Below are 19,700 nucleotides of genomic sequence, written 5' to 3'. Positions count from 1 at the left end.
ATACGTCACATGTAGACAAGTAATTCATAGTCGTTTTAATATTGTTAACATATTTCGGAGTGCTTTGATTTGATTTGGTGTAATTTTAGAAAATCTTCACTTGTAGTCCAGTCAATTTAGATATGTCGTTATTAGCACCAATGCACGCTGACGTTATATTTAATTTGCTTACATTTGTCGTAATGTGAGATTGAGTTTTATTTTACTTAAATAGTTTGCGAAATCCGTATGTTCCTCCGTTTTAAGTATATGTTTAAAATGGCTTTCGTTTTTAAATTAGATTTAAGTATATCCTAGATTTACACTTTTTAAGTTTCTTGTCATTTTTACGTTAATAACGATTGAAATTTATTGTATTTTGTGTTTGTGTGTTGAGGTGCATGTTCCAAATGCATATTTTAATTTTGATCCAAAGATTTCTTTTAATGCTTATAATTTAGTGATTTTGTTCTGGTATGAAAATGACATTTGTGGAGTGTGCATTGGTATTTGATATTAAGATTTAAAGATTTTTTCCATAGAGTTGGTGCAGCCGAGCAAATGTCTACTATATTCTCATAGAATATATTGCTCAATAATTTTATTCTGTTAAAGTATTTTAAACTTAGGAGTTAGTCCACATGGGGTGTATGTATAATGGTGGACTTCGGTGACACAAATTATACCTAACAGACAATACCCTCCTTGAAGTTTAAAAAAAAAAAAAAAAAATTGTAAGCGTTAAAGATTTATTAGATGTAGTTGCCTTGTATGCGGCTCGCCGCAAGGGCTGGTCGCCGGGGCGCCAACAGCATCCACACAAAGTCAGGCTCTGAAATCGTTCTCTAGACTGCGCGACGTACGCTTGCGTACGCACACCGCACGTCCGCACAGTTTCTATCAGTATTTCATTAACGATCTTTACCGTGGTATCGCAGCGGGCAGTCTCAGATAATGACTTCAGTATACTATACCTTGTGTGATGGTGTTGACTGAATATATTAGACTATTTTGCCCCACAGTCAACGAAAATATTGTTATCCATACAGGAGTCTTTGCTGCATTGTGCCTAGATCTTAGAAGTTAATAATATCGAGGTAGAGTTAATCTCAAATTTTGGCTCTTTGAATATTCCATGATATTATTTTGTTTTTCATGAAAATGTATTTACATTATTATACATTCATACACTTAGTGATTATTGTATACATGAATATACATTGCGTAGTTTGTAAATTGATTTTATTGTAAATTTAAGATGCCCAACTAGTTTGTATCTGTCCACCTCGTTCCGCAGGAATTGATCGCATACCTTAAAGTCATCATTTTGCACCATATTTTCGTGTGGACAGGCGTAGAGTTTGTTTTGACTAGTTGCACATCTTACTTTGACCAAATTTGTCTGCCGCTTGTGTCGCTTGAGAATTTGGCGGTTGATGGCACTCGTCCTTTAATGCGAGTACAAATTTTCACGTGACGTTTGCGGTTTCTTAATAATTAAGTTTATTATGTATCGTGAACTGTGGCCAGGATAACAACAGCACAGAGCAGTGTAATTCAGAGCCTGCCTAAAATATATTTTTGTCATGATTTTATTTAGGTATATACATGTTATTATTCACATATTACAGTTTTCTCAATATTAGCTTGTATTTTAATTAAGAAATAATCATATTTAACATTGCCAGGTGATCAGCAACCTGCACTTTAATATTTTTGGAAACTATTGAACTTAAATTGTACTGACTTTATAAATATATTTACTTCAATAAAGATTTTCCATGCCACTACAAGGCGTTTTTAATTTCAAAACAATTCTTTAATAATAGTAAAAATACATCTAAACCTACTTTTGACCATACTTGTTTATGGTCAAAAGTACCTAATTTATTTACTTAACGCTAATTGCCATTGTCTAGGAGGATCCATATTGAGGGCAAAATACTTGATTTCAATGATTTACTTGCCATCAGTGAGCAAATGAAAATAAATCATTATAATCAAAACTTAATCTTTATACCTCTACAAGTTGGCCCTTGTCTACAATCTCACCTACTGGTAAGTGTATAAATGCATTCTAAGGTGGTGGTGACTAACCAGTTCCCATATCCGGTTTCTCTGAGACTTACTGTCATGATAGATAGATAGTAAATGCCCACTCAATTTACTGCAAAAAAACTTAACCTTTGCTTTATAGAATGGTGCTATTTTTTTCAGTTTACACGAAATTTTTACGAAAGGACTACCGATTTGGGGAGTTGGGCCACAAGAAATAAAAAAAACTTAGTTTTCCACGCTCGCAATCAGGCCTTAGTGGTAGGTACGATTGTACTGGTCCTACAAAAAGTTGATCAAAAAAAAGTCTACATCTCTCAGATTGTCAGCGGAAAATGGAACGCTACGTACGATAACGACAGCCTGCTATTAATTACGGAAAAAAATCCCTATTTTATTTTATTTTTCGGATTGTGTGTAGCTGATTAACCCTAATGATTTTAAGAGCGTAGCGCGGGCTTATTGGCTAGCCTCGGAATGGGGTTCTGGAGGAAGAGTTTGAACCCTAGGGCTCGAAAAAGCGAAGGGTTCCTCGGCTTTAGGGCGCCTCATGTGAGGCCGAACCTCTGCTCAGGCTACAATTGGAGTGAAAGGGCTACGGACGGTGATTAGTCAGTACGCATCCGAGAACTTCGTGCGAGCCTACGTCCGGATGACGTCAGAAGTCTGGGACCTCGTCTTCGCCGGCGAACGCGAAGACGCTGTGCAGAGGTTGATTGTGTGCTCTGATAGGGAGCATTGCCAGTAGTAATCTGATCGTCAGGTTTGTGTAGGATATGTTTAGGCATTCTCTTGTTGAGAGTGGCGCTAAGGTTGGGTGAGTAAAACGAAGTCGCAACTATGCGAGGGTTGGGATGTCGGTTGGATTTCAGTACATTTTCGAGAATTTTTTGAAATATTGAGCAATAGTGGGGAGTTTGAGATCTCTGAGAAGCTCGACGTTGCGTACGAACCAGGGGAACCCGGTAGCGTTGCGTATGATGCGGTTTTGGAGTCTGGAATCGCGAAGGCGACGCTCGCATATGACATGATAGGGCAGACACAGGTTTTATAGTGTCACTTTACGTCTGTTTCGAATGGGGTAGAGTATACCGAGGACGAAGGCAGCCTTGTTACGGGCTGCGCTAATGTGATCTGCGAAGTTAAAGCGACTGTCAAAAGTTAAATCTAAAAGTAGTTGACTGTATTTTGCCACGGTATAGGACGGTTGAATGAGTTAAGGTCCCTGCGGTCAGGTCGCGCTCGAGCGACACGTGACGGTGATGTCTGGCGGCGACAGTGAGCTTATAAAAACATAGGGAAAACGGTTTCCCCTATGGATAAATGGAAATATCTTTCTAAAATTTAGTGCTACAGAAGAACGTTCCTCGAATGAAAGGTCACGATTGGCCGACCAATCACGTGCTTTTTGTAATTTTAGTATAAAAAGAAGCATTCGGACATGGTTGGAAAACTACCTATTTTTTTGTATTTAGCGGTTTGATTTATTTTGAATATATCTATAAAGGTATGCAGTAGACACTTATGTTTCATTATTGTATTGTTATCATAGTTTAAAACATACATTGTACCATTTTTTTTATAAATTGCAAAAGAAGAATAAGAAGAATACGGAGAAAGAAAAATTAACTGCGCACTGAGTAGGGTGCACAGTGCGGGACAGTTGAGCGAGCTAGTTACCTAACTGATTAGGTAATTGTTTTATAAAGAAAATAACATTCCGCTAAAATGTAGGTAGTCGACAAAAAGAGATTTAACTTACGACAGTTCCATTAACGCTGATTGCGAAGAGAAGCTAGATCAGGATTGGATTGGTAGGTATACTTAATTTTGTTTGCCAATCAAATGAAAAAATGGCTATGCGTCTAAGTATTGCTTGCCGATTAAAAGTCCATGAATTATGTATAGGCTATACTAAAAGCGAAGTTGAAGAGTTTGCCTGCCATAAGTGCACATGATAACCCAAACGTGATTAAAGAATTCTTAATATGAAACAGGTTATTTTAATTTTATTAATTATAGGAAGATTTGTTATTTTTTTGGCTGGAAATATATTATTTCGTTTAAGTATTAGGCACTTAAAAATCTTAAAATGAATCATTGAAATGCTAATTAAGTTCTACTTACCACCAGCAAAAATGTGTAGATAGTACCTACTGCCCCGTATGAGCTCTGTCACAAAAAAATCTACTATAAAAAGAAAAGACTATGTAGCCCGACATCTCTAGAGAGACGACTAGAGTGGTCACGTAGTAAATAGCGCTCGAAATTAGGGGAAAACCCGAGTTTTTGAATTAGAGTTATTTAGGAAGCTTGCTGTACCTACTCACCGGCAGATTGGTAGTCCTGGTTTTTGCAGATTAAAGCCAAAAAAGAAGGAATCCTTATTTTCATTCTAACATCATCATTAGTCTACGTGTTCCATTGCTGGCCACAGGCGATTCATTTTATTCAGGAGAGAAGGGTATAGACCCACCACGCTGCTTCAAAGCGGATTGGCTCATTGTATAGAAGGAGATTAATAAAACTGCCATTATTGTATTTAAAAAATATTTTATTAATAACATCAAAATTTAAGGCACTTCATGCAACTTTTTTAAATGTAATTATTAAAATTATCACATAATAAACTTAACCTAGAAATACATTAGATAAATGTATAATTGGGAATATTTTTTGCAAGGTAGTTCCATAATAAATGTCAGTTAGCATCCGACGCGTGTTTTATTACTCAGCACTGGCGACGAGTGAAAACAAATATCGATTTTAATCAGCTAATCTATGTCCGTAAAACTAGTTTTTTTGTGTTTAATCAGTAAATTTAGTGTTGTGATTCGAACAAAAGATTAAATTTACGGGATACAACATGCCGATCGGCAAAATCGAACCTTTCGATTTAACCTCGAAACAATGGCCGGCTTACATACGACGGGTCAAGCAATTTATTGTCCTAAATGAGATTAGAGATGAACTTCAGGTGCCGATGTTAATTACTGTGGTAGGTGAAGCGACATATGCGTTGATGTGTGACCTGTGTGCGCCGGACCACCCAGAGAATAAGTCTTTCGATACCCTTACCGAGCTGGTCACAAACCATCTGGAGCCGCAACGTTCCGAGATAGCCGAGAGACATGTTTTTCGACAAAGACGGCAGCGACCAGACGAAAGCTTGACTGAATATTTGCAGCACCTGAAGCATTTAGCAGTCACGTGTAATTTCGGTACAAGATTAGAAGAGGACCTCCGAGATCAATTTGTCTCGGGTTTAGCGAGTGACGTCATGCGATCTCGAATATTTGCCGAAAAAAGTTTGGACTACAAAAAGGCAGTGGAGCTAGCTCTGGCATTAGAGGCGGCCGAGAGGCACGCGGGGGTAAGCGGCGGCGAGATGCCAGCGAGCGCCGGGCAGGCGGGCGAGGGCCTGCATGCGGCGCGCAGCCAGCGGACGCGCGCGCTGCGCCCGGGCGGCGGCGACGCAGGCGCGGCATGCGACGGCGCTGGCGCAAGCGGCGGCGGCGGCGGCGGCGCGAGCGGCGGCGGCGGCGGCGGCGCGGCGAGCGCTGCGGCGGCGGCTTGCTGGCGCTGCGGCCGCAGGCATCGCGGGCGGTGCCGGTTCGCTAATTATACCTGCGACGAGTGCCACCAGCGCGGGCACATCAAGGTCATGTGCAAAAGTGTGCGTAAAAGTGAGGTGAAGTGTCAAAGTTTTATCAGTGAGAGTTCGGATGAGGACTTTTTTAATATTGACATTATTACTCAAGGTAACAAGCCATATTATTTAAAAGTAAAGGTAGAAGATAGTTTTTTAGAAGTCGAAATCGACACGGGTAGCCGAATATCGGCCATTAACGAAGAATGTTACGAGAAACTATTTAAACATAAAGAGATTGTGAAAGATAATTTAATTTTGCGCAGTTACTCGGGGTCACGTATTGATTCCCTCGGATATATATTAGTACGGGTACAACTTAAGTCGGTTATTAGTAAAGATTTGCGGTTGTATATTATTCAAGGCGGTAATAGGCCTTTGCTCGGTAGGGACTGGCTCCGCGCTTTAAAGATAACGCAAATAAATATTAACGAAATAATAGAGGAGGATCAATTTGTGACCCGTTTGTCCAAGGAATTTCCAGAGGTATTTAGTGAGAAGCGGGGAACTTGTAACCGAAAGCTACAATTACAGCTCACAGATAGTACCGGAGTGTATGTACGGGCGCGCGCTGTACCGCTGGCGCTTCGCGAACGCGTCGAAAGGGAACTCGCACGGCTCGAGTCCGACGGTACGATTTACCGCGTCGATCATTCCGATTTTGGTACACCGATCGTGCCGGTAGTCAAAAGTAATGGAGATATCCGAATTTGTGGGGATTACAAAATAACGATTAATCCTAAACTAAAAAGAGATTACTATCCATTGCCTCGTATTGACGAGTTATTTACCAATTTAAGCAATGGCGAGGAATATAGTAAAATTGACCTTCGCCACGCCTACGAGCAGGTCCTTCTAGAAGAAAGTTCTCAAAAGTATACCGCAATCACGACACATATCGGAACGTTTATATACCGCCGGACGCCGTACGGATTATCGTGCGTACCTGAAAAATTCCAAAAGTTAATGGAAGAGACCTTACGGGGGGTACCAGGTACGGTAGTTTTTCTCGATGACATATGTGTGACGGGTCAGAATAGACAGGCACATCTGAACAATCTGCGAGCTGTATTGGAGCGATTACGGCAGGCCGGCCTAACAGTTAAATTAAACAAATGTAATTTTTTACAGAAAAATGTAAACTATCTGGGCTTTGTAATAGATAAGGAGGGCTTACACCCCGATTCTGAGAAGCTGAAGGCGATTCACGCAATCCCAACGCCCAAAGATGTGACGCAACTTAAAAGTTTTTTGGGCCTAATTAATTATTACGGTAGATTTATCCCAAATCTAAGTACAATTTTGTATCCGCTGCATGCGCTGTTAAAAAGAAAAAATCAATGGAATTGGGATTTGCATTGCGACACCGCCTTTAAATCGGCCAAAAAGGCTTTGCTAGGCAAGCGTGTATTGGCCCACTACGAGGAAGGGCGACCGCTCGTGCTATCAGTAGACAGCAGTGCTTACGGAATCGGGGCCGTGCTAGCCCATCGCTACGAAGACGGACAGGAACGGCCTGTCAGCTGTGCGTCCCGCACACTTAACGAGGCTGAGAAAAAATACAGTCAATTAGATAAAGAAGCTTTAGCAATATATTTTGGTATAACAAAACATCATCAGTTTTTATTTGGTAGACATTTCGTATTAAAAACGGACCATAAACCGTTAACGTTTATATTCGGTAATAATAATGGTATTCCCCAAACAGCGGCAAGTAGGTTACAGCGATGGGCCGTGCGACTGGCGGGTTACGATTTTTCGATCGAGTTTGTACGATCGAAAAACAATGGGCCCGCAGACGCATTATCGCGTCTACCGATTTTGCACGAGCAATCGCGCACACACCCTGCCCAACAAGTAACTTATACTAACTTACTTGAGGAAATGCTACCGGTTAACTTTAAACAGATTGCTAATGAATCTCAGAAAGATTCCGTATTATGTAAAATAATAAAATATGTAATGTTCGGTTGGCCGGCGTCTGTCGTTAGTAATGAAGAGAAGGCATATTTTATTCGTAAAAGCGAAATTTGCGTGGATTTGGGATGCCTGATGTATAAGTACAGGGTGATCATCCCATCGGGATTAAGGAAAACAGTCCTGAGAGAACTACACGAGGGACACCTTGGGATGAATAAAATGAAAAATATTTCGCGAAATTATGTATATTGGCCGAATATAGACAATGACATCGAAGAGCTATGCCGCTCGTGCCCTGCTTGCCGGCACGTGCGGGATGCACCAGCTCGCGCCCCCTTGCATCCCTGGGAGTTTCCTCAGCATCCGTGGCAACGTTTACACGCGGACTTCGCGGATTGCGGTGGTAAGCGGTACCTCATTATAGTCGATGCACACTCTAAGTGGATAGAGGTTGTTGAGATGTTAAAAACAACCGCTAGTGTGACAATTAACTCTTTAAGATCCGTTTTTGCGCGATTTGGTCTCCCTTGCCAATTAGTGACAGACAACGGCCCTCCCTTCCTCTCAGAGGAGTTCAAGACGTATTGCCTTAAGAACTGTATTAAACACACGACATCAACACCCTATCGACCTCAAGGAAATGGTGAGGCGGAAAACGCGGTTAAGACGGTGAAGAAAATAATAAAGCGAGCTAAATATGAAAGGGAGGACATATCAGTGGCATTAAACAGATTTCTGTTCCAATACCGAAATTGTGATCATGCGACCACTAAGGTTTCACCCGCCGTGGCTTTACTAGGTCATAGACTAAGGAGCAGGTTGGATGCCTTGCGGCCAGACGTTACTTCAACTGTCCGCGAGGAACAGGATAAGCAGAGAGCTAGGAGCACAGGGTGTAATAGGGCATTCGGCATAGGCGAAGCGGTACTGGTACGCGATTATACCAAAAGAACGGGGAAATGGTCTGAGGGTTTAATTTCGGAGCAAACGGGGCCAGTATCATATAAAGTCAAAGTGGGTAACGGAACGGAGTGGCGCAGACATCAAGACCAGCTTGCTCCGCTTAAGAATAATAATAATAGGTATTCCTTGTCTCGTGCTAGCCAACCGGAGGGGAAAAATAGTACTAGCGGTGCCAATGTCGAAAGCGACACCGAAACACCCAGTGTTGGTCAGCCATCCCAGATAAAGGAAGCAAAAGAGCATTCCGATCATGAGGATGCGCAGGAGGCATCAGTTTCTGTGGAATCGGTCCCTTTTCCGCTTCCTGTGGGAAACCCTCCAGTGCCGGGTGCTTCGGCGCGCGCTTTGAGAGCATACGAACGTTATAATAACCTAAGTAATAATTAGAGTACGTATAATATAAGAACACTTTTGTTATTGCACTTATTGTTATACTTTAAAGGGAGGTATGCAAGGTAGTTCCATAATAAATGTCAGTTAGCATCCGACGCGTGTTTTATTACTCAGCATTTTTGTTAATTAAATAAGTTTAACTGTCGGAGCTTAGTGGTATACAGATGTATGAAACAATGAAGTATTTTCAAATTTTTCCAACAAAAACTAGTGTAGATTGTATACCTACCTTATTTATTCATCTTATATGGATTCCCGAAATTAGGATGCTGCACCGTGAAATATTTTTTCTTATTCTTAAACTAAGCGTGTAAAAATGCTTTATTTTTTCAATAAAAATTTATCAAATAAAATCGTTCAATTTCCAATAATAGGTATGTATCGGAAATCGTTGTTCCCGTTAAAATAAACAAAAGTATTCTTTTGTTACCGAATTGATTTTGTAAGAATCAAATTCTTTACAAGACTTTGATTTAAAACACTTTTACCAAATACGTTGGTTTGGTGCTTTTTTCGCTAAGTCAAGTCCTCATTATTGGGAAAGACTATCTAGTCAAATTTTTAGCGTTTAACTGAATATTTGTAATCGATATCTCTTCGTCGACAAAAACCATTTCCCCGTTTATCCATGTAGACATCACCTTCAGTGTTTTAGGGTGCAGTACCACGAAGTCGGCGTCGCAGCCAAAATTCAAATTCCCTTTTTTATGATCGATGCCCAAAGCCTTAGCTGGGTGGAGTGAGGCAGTTTGTAAAGCGTACTCTAATGTACAATCTGTAAAGTAATATAGTTTTATGAAAAACATATTCTTATTTAGTAGATAAATATAAATACATTATTGTTTGCAGTAATGTTTTCGGTTTTTCTGACTACAAAATGAAAAATTAAAAACATTTTATCTTTTTCTCGTTTCGCAGAAAACCCATGCTAAGCCAGCAAACCCGTCTCACAGCAGCTAGCTTTATATCCCTCTCTTTTTTGTTTTCTAGCTGTAAAACTGAACACGATCACAAATTCTCTACGAGCGTGTTAGTCGTCAAAATTTGTTAAGAGGTTTCGAAGATAGCAAACATGAATGTATATTACATTTGTTTCGTTATAGATAACGTTGTTTCGAATCAAACCATGGCCATTATCACATCATCCTATTACCGGCACACTACAGAGCACGGGTTTCTCCTATGAGAAGGGGTTAAGGCCGTAGTCCACCACACTGGCCTAGTGCGGATTGTCATTATGTAGAACTCTCAGGCATGCCGGTTTCCTCATGATATTTTCCTTCACCGTTGAAGAAAGTGATATTTTAATAACTTAAAACATGACTTAGAGGTGCGAACTGGGATTCGAACTCGCCCCCCGAAAGTGAAGTCGAGCGCCTACTCAATGCGCTATCACCGCTTCCCCATCGACACCATAGCCATGCTTTATTTTAAAACATAAAGCAGCGAATGGATGTGACTCGAATTATTTTATTTATTGCACTAAAAGTTGGCCCTTGACTGCAGTCTCAGCTGGTGGTAAGCTGATGGAGTCTAAGATCATAATCGGCTAACCTTATAGGGGTATGGCAGTTATATTAAAGCCCTAAATACCCCTAATTATTGGTTTCTACGCGACGTAGCGGAAAACTAAAATAGGTTGGCGGCAGGGCTTGTCGGTAGTGTGGTAACTAGCCAGGGCCGAAGCATTACCGGACCAGACAAGAGAAAAATCTGAATTATAAATTTCCGGTCTCCGCAGGGGATCGAATCTGGGACCTGCCACTTAAACCTCTGCGCTAGGCAAGTAATCGTAACTCGGGTACAGCTTCGCCCACTTTTTCTCTAAGATAGGTAGGATAGACCTCTTGTGAAAGTGGGCGGGGATTTACATGTGTGCCGTTTACCTCCTTGATAGATTACCTAGGTAGGTAGAGGTGAATCTGAATGATGGCAGCGATGAATGGAAAAAAATTACCTGTAGATTCCTTAAAAGTTTTCACACATTCGTCCAGCGCGGTGGTACTACCGCATAGAGTTTTTGTACCAGCCACGTAGGCTCTTCCATTGTCAACGCTCACAGCCATGGGGCCTATGCGGTAAGTACCATCTGCAAGACCTTGGGCTGCAAACGCATCGCTGACCAGCACCAAACCTGATAGGAAGTATGTAATGTCAATTATCATCTCATTAGCAGTCCACTACAAAAAAGCACGGATATCGCAGAATGAGGAGGGTTTAGGCCGTAGTCCAGCACGCTGGCTAGGTTAAACACAACCACGCTGGCTAAGTTAGACAAGGCTTAAGGGTGCACAGAACCTACAAAATTGTTATACTGTTGACCGCGACTTCGTCCCTGTTAATTACTGTTTTTTACAAATCCCGTGGGAACTGTTGATTTTCATGGGAAAAATCAGCCCATGTTACTTCTCCGACCGTCCTTCCAACATATAACGTGGATTGCTTGCTTAGTTAAGGCCCTAAGCAGAACAAACAAACACACTTTTATAACATTAGTATGGAAGTAAGAATTATGTTTTGATGAATAAACGAAAATTAAAAAAAAAAAAATGCGGATTGGTAGACTTCGCACACCTTAAGAAGAACGTTATGGGGAACTCTCTGGCATGCAGGTTTCCTCACGATGTTCTCTTTTTCCGTTCTTCTTCTTCTGCTTGCGTCTCGTGTCTGGCCTGGTCCTTGGTTTCATGTCGACCGGTTACGATCTAATGTGACACCGCTGTCTAGATCTCTCAGCAAGTATTTCTTGCCGCCAGGAACAGAGGCAGTTTAATTCCTTATATTAAGGGGATCAGCCGGGAATCATTAGTAAGAACTAGGCATTCTTACCATCACGATTAGTTCTACAGGCTATTCTGAGTGCAGCTGGATGAGTGTGTATACCATCAGATATTATTCCATAATAGACTTGTCGTTCTGTTGTGGATGCCAACAGACCTACCAAACCAGGGTCCCGGTGATGGAACTGTGGATTAAAATAACACATTATTTTTTATAGCAGTGTTTCTTACTCTATAGAAACCTATGACATAAAAATTTTAAGCTCAATTCGCTCTACCGGATACGTGATAACCGGACCAAGATCCACCAAAATACGATTTGAGTAGGAACATAGTGTGAGATTTTCTACTTATTCGATCGCGTGAAAAGTAACAATGTTTTGTATACATAACATAAATAGAAGGAGCGCCACCTAGTGAAAACACCGTAAACTGTAAAAAATTATTGTCACTAGATGGCGTTGCAAAGTCATGGTAATTATGGTCTAGTTACTTAGTGCAGTAATCGTGTCACATGAAGTAAGTAATATCACTAAATTAAACTTAACTTACTGGTAACATGGCGTTAAATAGATGAGTTATTAAATTCGCGCCGCTCTTGACACCGTCCTCTCCCTCGGCGAGACTAGCAGAGGAATGTCCTAGAGCAACTTTGATGCCCTTTTTTGTGAGTCCCTTTATAGCATCCAATGCGCCAGGTAGCTCGGGAGCTATAGTGACAATGTTAACATTGTCTAGTGATCCATACACCTCCTCAAGTGATTCTAAACCCTAAAATAAGTTGTTGCATATTAAAGAAGGTAGATACTAGATTTCCAATAAAAGAAGATAAGACAGAGTCATGGCTTAAAACTCACGAAATCTTTCATCCAGGGCAAGACATTTTTATATCTAAAAAAATAAAAATTTGCCTAAAAGTTAACTCAGAGTATAAGCCAATTAAAGTATAAGTTCTACAGTTTCCGCGTTTTGCGGGAAAAGACAAACAGACGAAAATCATAAAACGACATTTCTGGGATGTATATTTAAAAACCAGTTTTTATGTTCATAAAGATTTTGAATTGATTTCACTAAAGTTAAATGATGCAGTGAAATTAAATATTGCCAATATTTAATTTCACTAATGGAAGATTGTATTGGAATATTTATGTCAGATGATAAGAGTTCAGTATCCTGTTGTGTGTGGTTTAATAAAACCAAAGTAGGCCAGTGATAAATATTTCTTTGATAGTAAATATTGCAAAACAATAAGTAGATATTCATATCAATAGGAAGCTCAAGAGTTGAAACAACTTAAGAACACTTGAGAGATGAGACAATATTTTGCTATTATAATATTTTTAAGATTTAAAAAATATGAGCATTTGAAAATGGTTTAATTTCGTTACTTCAATAAAAATCGTTTTTATAAAAGAAAGTACATAATATTATATGCGGACAGAAGCCAATACTTACTTTGTCAGGATTTCTAATATATTCATCTGCATGTGCACCTTTCTTAGCTAGACTAATGAATGGTCCTTCAAGATGAACACCAAGCACAGTTGCACCCTCTGGACCACCTTGTGCTTTTTTGATCTTGGGCAGAATCTTTGCATATTTATCTTTGTCTGATGTAACCATAGTTGGACAAAATGAAGTCACACCATGGGCTAATAACTTCTTTGCAACTGTTTTTACGCCATGCTCAACATTATCAGAATCATACGAGAAGTCAATTCCCCACCCTCCTGTTAAAGATAAAGTATTTAAGTAAGCAATTTTCATAGATATTTAAAATCATATACATTAAAATTAAGCTTCATAGTGCTAATGTTGAGAAGAACTTAATGGATTGAATTGAAATTTTCATATGATGCAAATATATAAGAATATTATTATATTCTTATTTATATGATGCATATATATAAGAATATTACAATATTCTTTCAGTGTGGAGATATCCTAGTGATAAGGACATTGGCTTCATTTTTGGGGGACTGAGTTTGAACGCTGGCATATACCTCAAGCAATTAAATATCACTTGCTTTAACAGTGAAGGAAAACAAAGTGAGGAAACTCAAAGGTGTGTGAAGTCTACCAGTTAGCACTTTGCCAGCTAAAGTCCTTCTCACTCTCGGAGGAGACCTGTCCCCGTTAATGGGACGATGACGGCTATATTCTTGTAAATGTCAAGGGTCATTTGATAGTTAATCATCTTACTGACTGCATCATATTCCTAATTATTGAGGCGCACAGCCCCACTCAAATCAATCCACTTACTGAAGTCTGCTACAATGAATATTGTTTCCATGTAAGTGTTGACTTACTTAAAATAAGTGTTGACTTGCTTAAACCCATACTGCTTGACACTTGTCTAGCACTGATTAATTGATCCGCCCAACAATAGGTTATGGATTTAGATATGCATGTAAAAATTTTGAAATTGACAGGATTTGAACCTACAACTCCAAAATTAGTATATGCCTTTTTTATCAGCCTTAAAGCAATTGTCAGTGTATGTAAAAAGACTAATAAAAATTACAAACCAGAAGAGAGAGAGAGAGAAGTTAAGTTGAAATTCACTTTTCCTTTGATTTATCATGCTTTTTAAGCATCTCAAGACTTCAATACCATATTTAAAAGGCAAGTTATAGCAGTCCATGTCTCAGCTGCATACATAAAGGGGAAGTAAGTGCATGACAAGACATTTTATTTTGATGAAATTGTTCTTGGCTTGCTGTTGCTAATTTTACAAATCTAGGTAGTGTCTGGGTAGGTAAGCCAATGAGTATGACTTATTACTTTATCGCTGAAAGGATAGGGTTCCCATTAAAGGTATCACTTTACTAGTAACATTTTAAGATAAAGTTAATCTGTATATACTTATTATATTATATTTCTAGAATTGAGAATGTTTGAAAATCGAAACCAGTTTTTAGAGTAGGTTGCTAACGGTACTCACCGTTTATTTGAATATCTATAAATCCGGGTGCTATTAGTAAATTTTCGAATGCTTTTATTGTGTGGTCAGCCTCAGCCTGTTCTACATAAAATATTTGTTCGGGGTTTACGATAACACCATTTCGTATCCAGAGGTCTTCTTTAATTATTTTACCATCACGCAATATATAACAGTCGTGAATACGAATTATCGAGTTTTCCTTCATTATTTATATAAAATAATTCGCACTTAAATTAATGAAAACAATTAACCAACAATAAACAAATTAGTTTATAGTTTAAAAGATTCAAATACGTGCGTTCATTACAAATACCACCACTTGTTTGCTGTAGTGTAATGTCAAGTGTCAGCAGTCAGTTAAAAATGACAGTGACATTTTACGATAAGGCAACGACATTGACAGCGAATAAATCAAAAGAAGAAGACATTGAGACTTGACAGCTTCAGTGGTATAGTAATTCTATTATAAAACTTTATAGTTAAATAGAGTTACTATAAATATAAGCTACTTGACACTGGAAACTACATAGTGCTATTTAGGCACTAAGAAAAGCCATAAATCAAAAGAAGAAGAAGAAGAAGAGGAAGAGTTACCTACTATGGTGCTGAGCTATGTCCTTTGAGGCTACTATGGATAGTATGTAGTAAAAGGTACTTCGATTTATTCTTATAGTATTTGAATGACAAATTGATCAAAACAGCAGCAGTAAAAGATGTGTTCAATTATTGTAAAAGAGTATGTTTTATGACATAGTAAATGACTTTTACAATGTCATAGGTCAATAACCACACGTATAGCCCACTACAGTTGTAGAAGAAGAAAACTGCTGCCCTTTTGACCAATTTTTTACGTTACACAAGAGTCATTGCATCTGTGTGGGGTATGTGTTGTTATTGCCGTAAATACAATCTTTTTATTACTCTATGGCAAAAACAACACATAACTGACTAATCATGGAATTGCAGAAGCTATTAAAACTACAAACTTGAAATTAGACACGTAGACAAAATTTATACGCCGATTTATAAATTTACGAAAGTAAAGTTTTGAAGTAAGAAAAATGGAAATAAGCGCTTAAGTCGTTTGTAAGGCTCGTTCCGACTCAAGCCGAAAGATGGACGTGGTGCACAATGATGTTGATGACATAGCAGTCGTGAATTTCGTATTTTGATTTTACGTCGTTTCACTATTCAAATTAATGTAAAAAATTCAAAGAAGAGAGCCTGCCCCTTTTCTTTAAATATGTCCCTAGACGTCTTTTGTAGGAGGTTACTAATAACAACATCTTGGTCCAGCGACTCCTTGCGACTCGTTTAATGTCATCTGTCCACCTTATCAGGGGTCTACCAATGCTGCGTTTACCGGTGCGAGGTCGTCATTCCAGCACCTTGGGTCAATCGGTTTTCCGAGCTATGTCGGCAACTCTAGTTCGTCTACGGATCCCCTTATTCCTGATTTGACACAAACTATGAACCTCTGAGGGTGTATGATCACAGGCAACTACTCGTATTATAAATGTAGCTTTTGTCGTTTTTAAATGCCTGGTAAAAGTTAACTTGTATTAAATATTTATTCTTGTCATTGGTTTTTTATCAACTTTTTTATTTATTCTACTGCAAGTTCAACGCCACTGAGCCAGCGTGGTGGACCGTGGAGTACACCCTTAAACCCTTCTCATTGTGGGAGGTGACCTGTGCCCCGTAGTGGGCCGGTAATGGGTTGATATGATGATGTTGATATCTATTGAAGATGGACGTATATAAAAAGCTTTAAGTGTTCTTTTAACTAACCTAGAGTTCAAACATGGGGCATAGCATTATATATAAATACGTCTGCTTGACTTCCTGTCAATGTGTGAATTTCTAAACTTATATACACACCAGGAAATTTAGCAAATAAACTATATGGGAAGGAATCCGCATGTGGAATGTTTTGAAAATAGGTGGGTCCGAAATTATTATTGGATGACGACGTGAAACAACGTTAAAACAATTTTTTTAATGTCTCGCATCGTATATTGTACTGTATTTCTGATTATTATATACAGTCGTACACTAAAACACAAACACGACGATACATGGATTTATAAGCAATGCAAAACACTCACAGTAAAACAAAAAATTAAATTACAATTACTCATCGAGAACTTTTTGAAATATAATGAAAACAATACGTATAAGCCGGCAATAATAACCAGAAGAATACAAGAAAAAAAATAAACCTTACAGGAGCGAATAATTATTACGGCAAGAGAACCACTAAATATATGCTACCTAGATTAATAAATGAACTACCCCTAACGTTGAGAAATTCAGTGACGATGAGTAACGTAAAATGCATTCTAAACAAATATTACCATGAAATAAATGTAACTTAAAACCTTTAAACATAGTATTATTGGAACACCTGTATAACGTATGCATTCGGGGCAGCGCCAAACCGGTCGCTCGTATCTACTGAGCGACGCGATGGCTCGCAGTTCAGAATTACCTACACTGGATTTATTAGTGTACTACCTGCTGTATACTGTATTGCTATTTAATGGTTAATATATGATAAACTTATAAACTTATGAGATTTTAGAGGAATGTGCAGCGTCCAAATAAACTCATGTGAGTTTCAGGATGCGAAGATTTATAATTTTAGTAGTTTGTGTAATAAATAAATAAATAAAAAATAAAATAGTACGGCACAAATTAAATATAAGTACTCAGTTGGATATAAGCACAGAGTATCTTAGTGCTTTAAAAACCCCTGTTGCAAGCTTACTTCGACTACCAAGTTAAATTCTGACTTCTATCTAAGTATACACATAAGTAGTCAAGCCAAACTACCTTTGTTACCTACTGAAATATTTAAAAAAACCAGTAATGCATAAATGCGGTGGCTTCGCAGTGTGAAAGTACAATTTTGAGTTATGACTTATAACACTTTGTTAAAGCCACAATATCAGATAAACAACACAACAAAGTCTGGTAATGAGGGAGATCAATCAAATTTTACAATCAATTAGGTTGTGGTAATTTGATTGATATCCCTCACATAAAATTAAACGTGTGAGGGCGCTATTGTTTAACATATGAGTGCGACGCACGTACTTTGTTCCACATAGCCTTGAGTAGTGTTTGCATTCGTCCTTAATAGAGCACCAAGGCAGAGGAGTGTTGCGATTGCGCGGACGAGAGTTTTTAGCGTAGACATCTCTCCAGTCACGCCAGTCTACGGCGCGCTACGCAGCCAAGAGCTACGGATTGTGTTATAACTTACCAAGTACGCGCGGTGTCAGTTTACACTTCCGCGTGATGTTTTTACACGTATGATCGCGTAAAACTACTAACTGTGCACAAGTGATTATTTTAAACATTTTAAAGTGAACCTTGTTATGGAATTTAATTAATATGTACAATGTTTTACGAATGGCTGCACGTTTTGTGAAAGAAATTATATACCTAAGGGATGCAAAGTTTCGGTACGTTTGCTAATGTTATAACTTTTTTACGTACTTACGCTGTGTACTTTCATGTTGCCTTTTGATTTTTCAAAATGAATAATTTACAGCTGGAGTTGTATGATGAACGTTACGGATTTCTGATTAATACCTTCAGCGTCTTTTTATTATGTTTGTTTTGTAGGTAAGGCACCATAAAGCTGAGCGAAAGCTAAAATTACAATATTTGATTTCTACGCACGGACAATTGTAACAAAAGTATTTGAAAAATGTAGGTAGGATGATAACAGGCTTGACAGCAAGATTAATAATATAAAGCCTACTATATGAACTGCTGATGAATTCGTATCTACTACCTAAAGTAGACACAGGAATTACGAATTTCTCTTGTTAACAGTCGTTAGTGAGTTTTGTAATTTAAACAATTAATAATATCACTTGCTTCATCGATGAAGGAAAAACATCGTGATAAAACCTGCATGCCTGAGAGATTTCCATAACGTTCTCGAATGTGCATAAATTCTACTAAACCGCATTTGGCCAGCCTGATGGACTACGGCCTTAAAACCTTCTTATTCCGAGAGTGGACCCTCGCTCCGTATTGTTCCGCTAATGTGTTGATGAAGATGATGATGTTGATGAACGAGTTTTCATAACGGGATATTTCTGGTGCAAGGCGTTATGGTTGGCAGCGGTTACAAAGCATAAAAACTTAAATAAGGTACATAGAGACACAGAGATGTACCAATCTTCTTTCAGGCTAGCGAATTTCCATCTAGGAACACAATACCCAGTCACAATAACCGTAGCAAATACAATGCTTTAAATAATATGCAGGGTTTCAAAGCATGCACCTACAACGCTGCTCCAATTCTGCATGGCGGGTTTTAGGGAATATTGTCACATGTTAGTGAAAACAACTCTGAACGACCGCTTAACGTGTTCACCGGGCCACAGGAGTGAAAACCCTTAACTTCCCAAATACAAGTAGGTAGAATTATTTCACAGATAAAAACCATCGTTCGATGACGTCTGTCCACCTCGTTGGGACCAACGCTGCGTTTATCAGCGCGGGTTCGCCATTCCAGTACCTTGGGACTCCAACGTCCATCGGTTCTTTGAGCTATTTTCTGAATGGTTTTATAGTTGACAAATTCATCTTCGTAGAAATATCCGTCGTACTTTAGTTCGTTACTTTTGTTGCTTTTGAAAATGTTTCTCTTTTCATAATAATTTATTTACCCATTCTGTAGCTACATATAGAATTAATTTAAAAGCATTTCCTCACGATCTTAATATTGAAGTAGTAAAAATATAGATAAAAAAAAACTATTATTAATTCCTTAACTATGCTATAGAATTCTATACCGTTGAAGCATAACATGTGTAGCACTCACTGCAAGCAAACAATTAGCTCATTCGAGAATATACAATAACTCAGTTTAAACCTTTCAGTATCCCTCATCTATCTATTCTTACGTACTCGTATGTCATGTGACACGAAGGACAAAATGTCAATGAACGCTGTAATTGGATCTAGATATATAAGGGCGCAGTCCGCCCTTTTG

At 38.7% G+C, this 19,700-nt stretch overlaps 2 protein-coding genes across 2 annotated transcripts; one reads left to right on the top strand and one right to left on the bottom strand.

The window, feature by feature from the left end:
* Positions 1 to 4,720: 4,720 nt before the first annotated feature.
* LOC120623935 (uncharacterized protein K02A2.6-like) lies at positions 4,721 to 8,953 on the top strand. Its single transcript, XM_039890228.1, has one exon. The coding sequence runs from the start codon at positions 4,901 to 4,903 to the stop codon at positions 8,951 to 8,953; it is 4,053 nt and encodes a 1,350-aa protein (XP_039746162.1). The 5' UTR covers positions 4,721 to 4,900.
* A 199-nt stretch (positions 8,954 to 9,152) lies between these two features.
* On the bottom strand, positions 9,153 to 14,986 carry LOC120624014 (N-acetylglucosamine-6-phosphate deacetylase). Its single transcript, XM_039890321.1, has 6 exons — positions 14,684 to 14,986; positions 13,195 to 13,469; positions 12,292 to 12,510; positions 11,789 to 11,924; positions 10,917 to 11,093; positions 9,153 to 9,734 (listed from the first exon to the last, which is right to left on the bottom strand). Exons 1-6 carry the CDS (start codon positions 14,886 to 14,888, stop codon positions 9,505 to 9,507), a joined length of 1,242 nt encoding a protein of 413 aa, XP_039746255.1. The 5' UTR covers positions 14,889 to 14,986; the 3' UTR covers positions 9,153 to 9,504.
* Between the last annotated feature and the right edge of the window lie 4,714 nt (positions 14,987 to 19,700).

Source organism: Pararge aegeria, chromosome 5 (genome assembly GCF_905163445.1).
Source record: "Pararge aegeria chromosome 5, ilParAegt1.1, whole genome shotgun sequence".
NCBI classification, from domain to species: Eukaryota; Metazoa; Arthropoda; class Insecta; order Lepidoptera; family Nymphalidae; genus Pararge; species Pararge aegeria.
Note: the sequence above shows the minus strand (reverse complement) of the source record. Positions and strands in the feature narration are given on the sequence as shown.

Excerpts from the sequence above, each read along its gene's own strand:
- LOC120624014 (XM_039890321.1), bottom strand. The coding sequence starts at position 14,888 with ATGAAGGAAAACTCGATAATTCGTATTCACGACTGTTATATATTGCGT. Across the intron at positions 13,470-14,683 it reads TATAGATATTCAAATAAACG|GAGGGTGGGGAATTGACTTC; the intron begins GTGAGTACCGTT and ends TATCTTTAACAG. Across the intron at positions 9,735-10,916 it reads AACTTTTAAGGAATCTACAG|ATTGTACATTAGAGTACGCT; the intron begins GTAATTTTTTTC and ends ATTACTTTACAG.
- LOC120623935 (XM_039890228.1), top strand. The coding sequence starts at position 4,901 with ATGCCGATCGGCAAAATCGAACCTTTCGATTTAACCTCGAAACAATGG.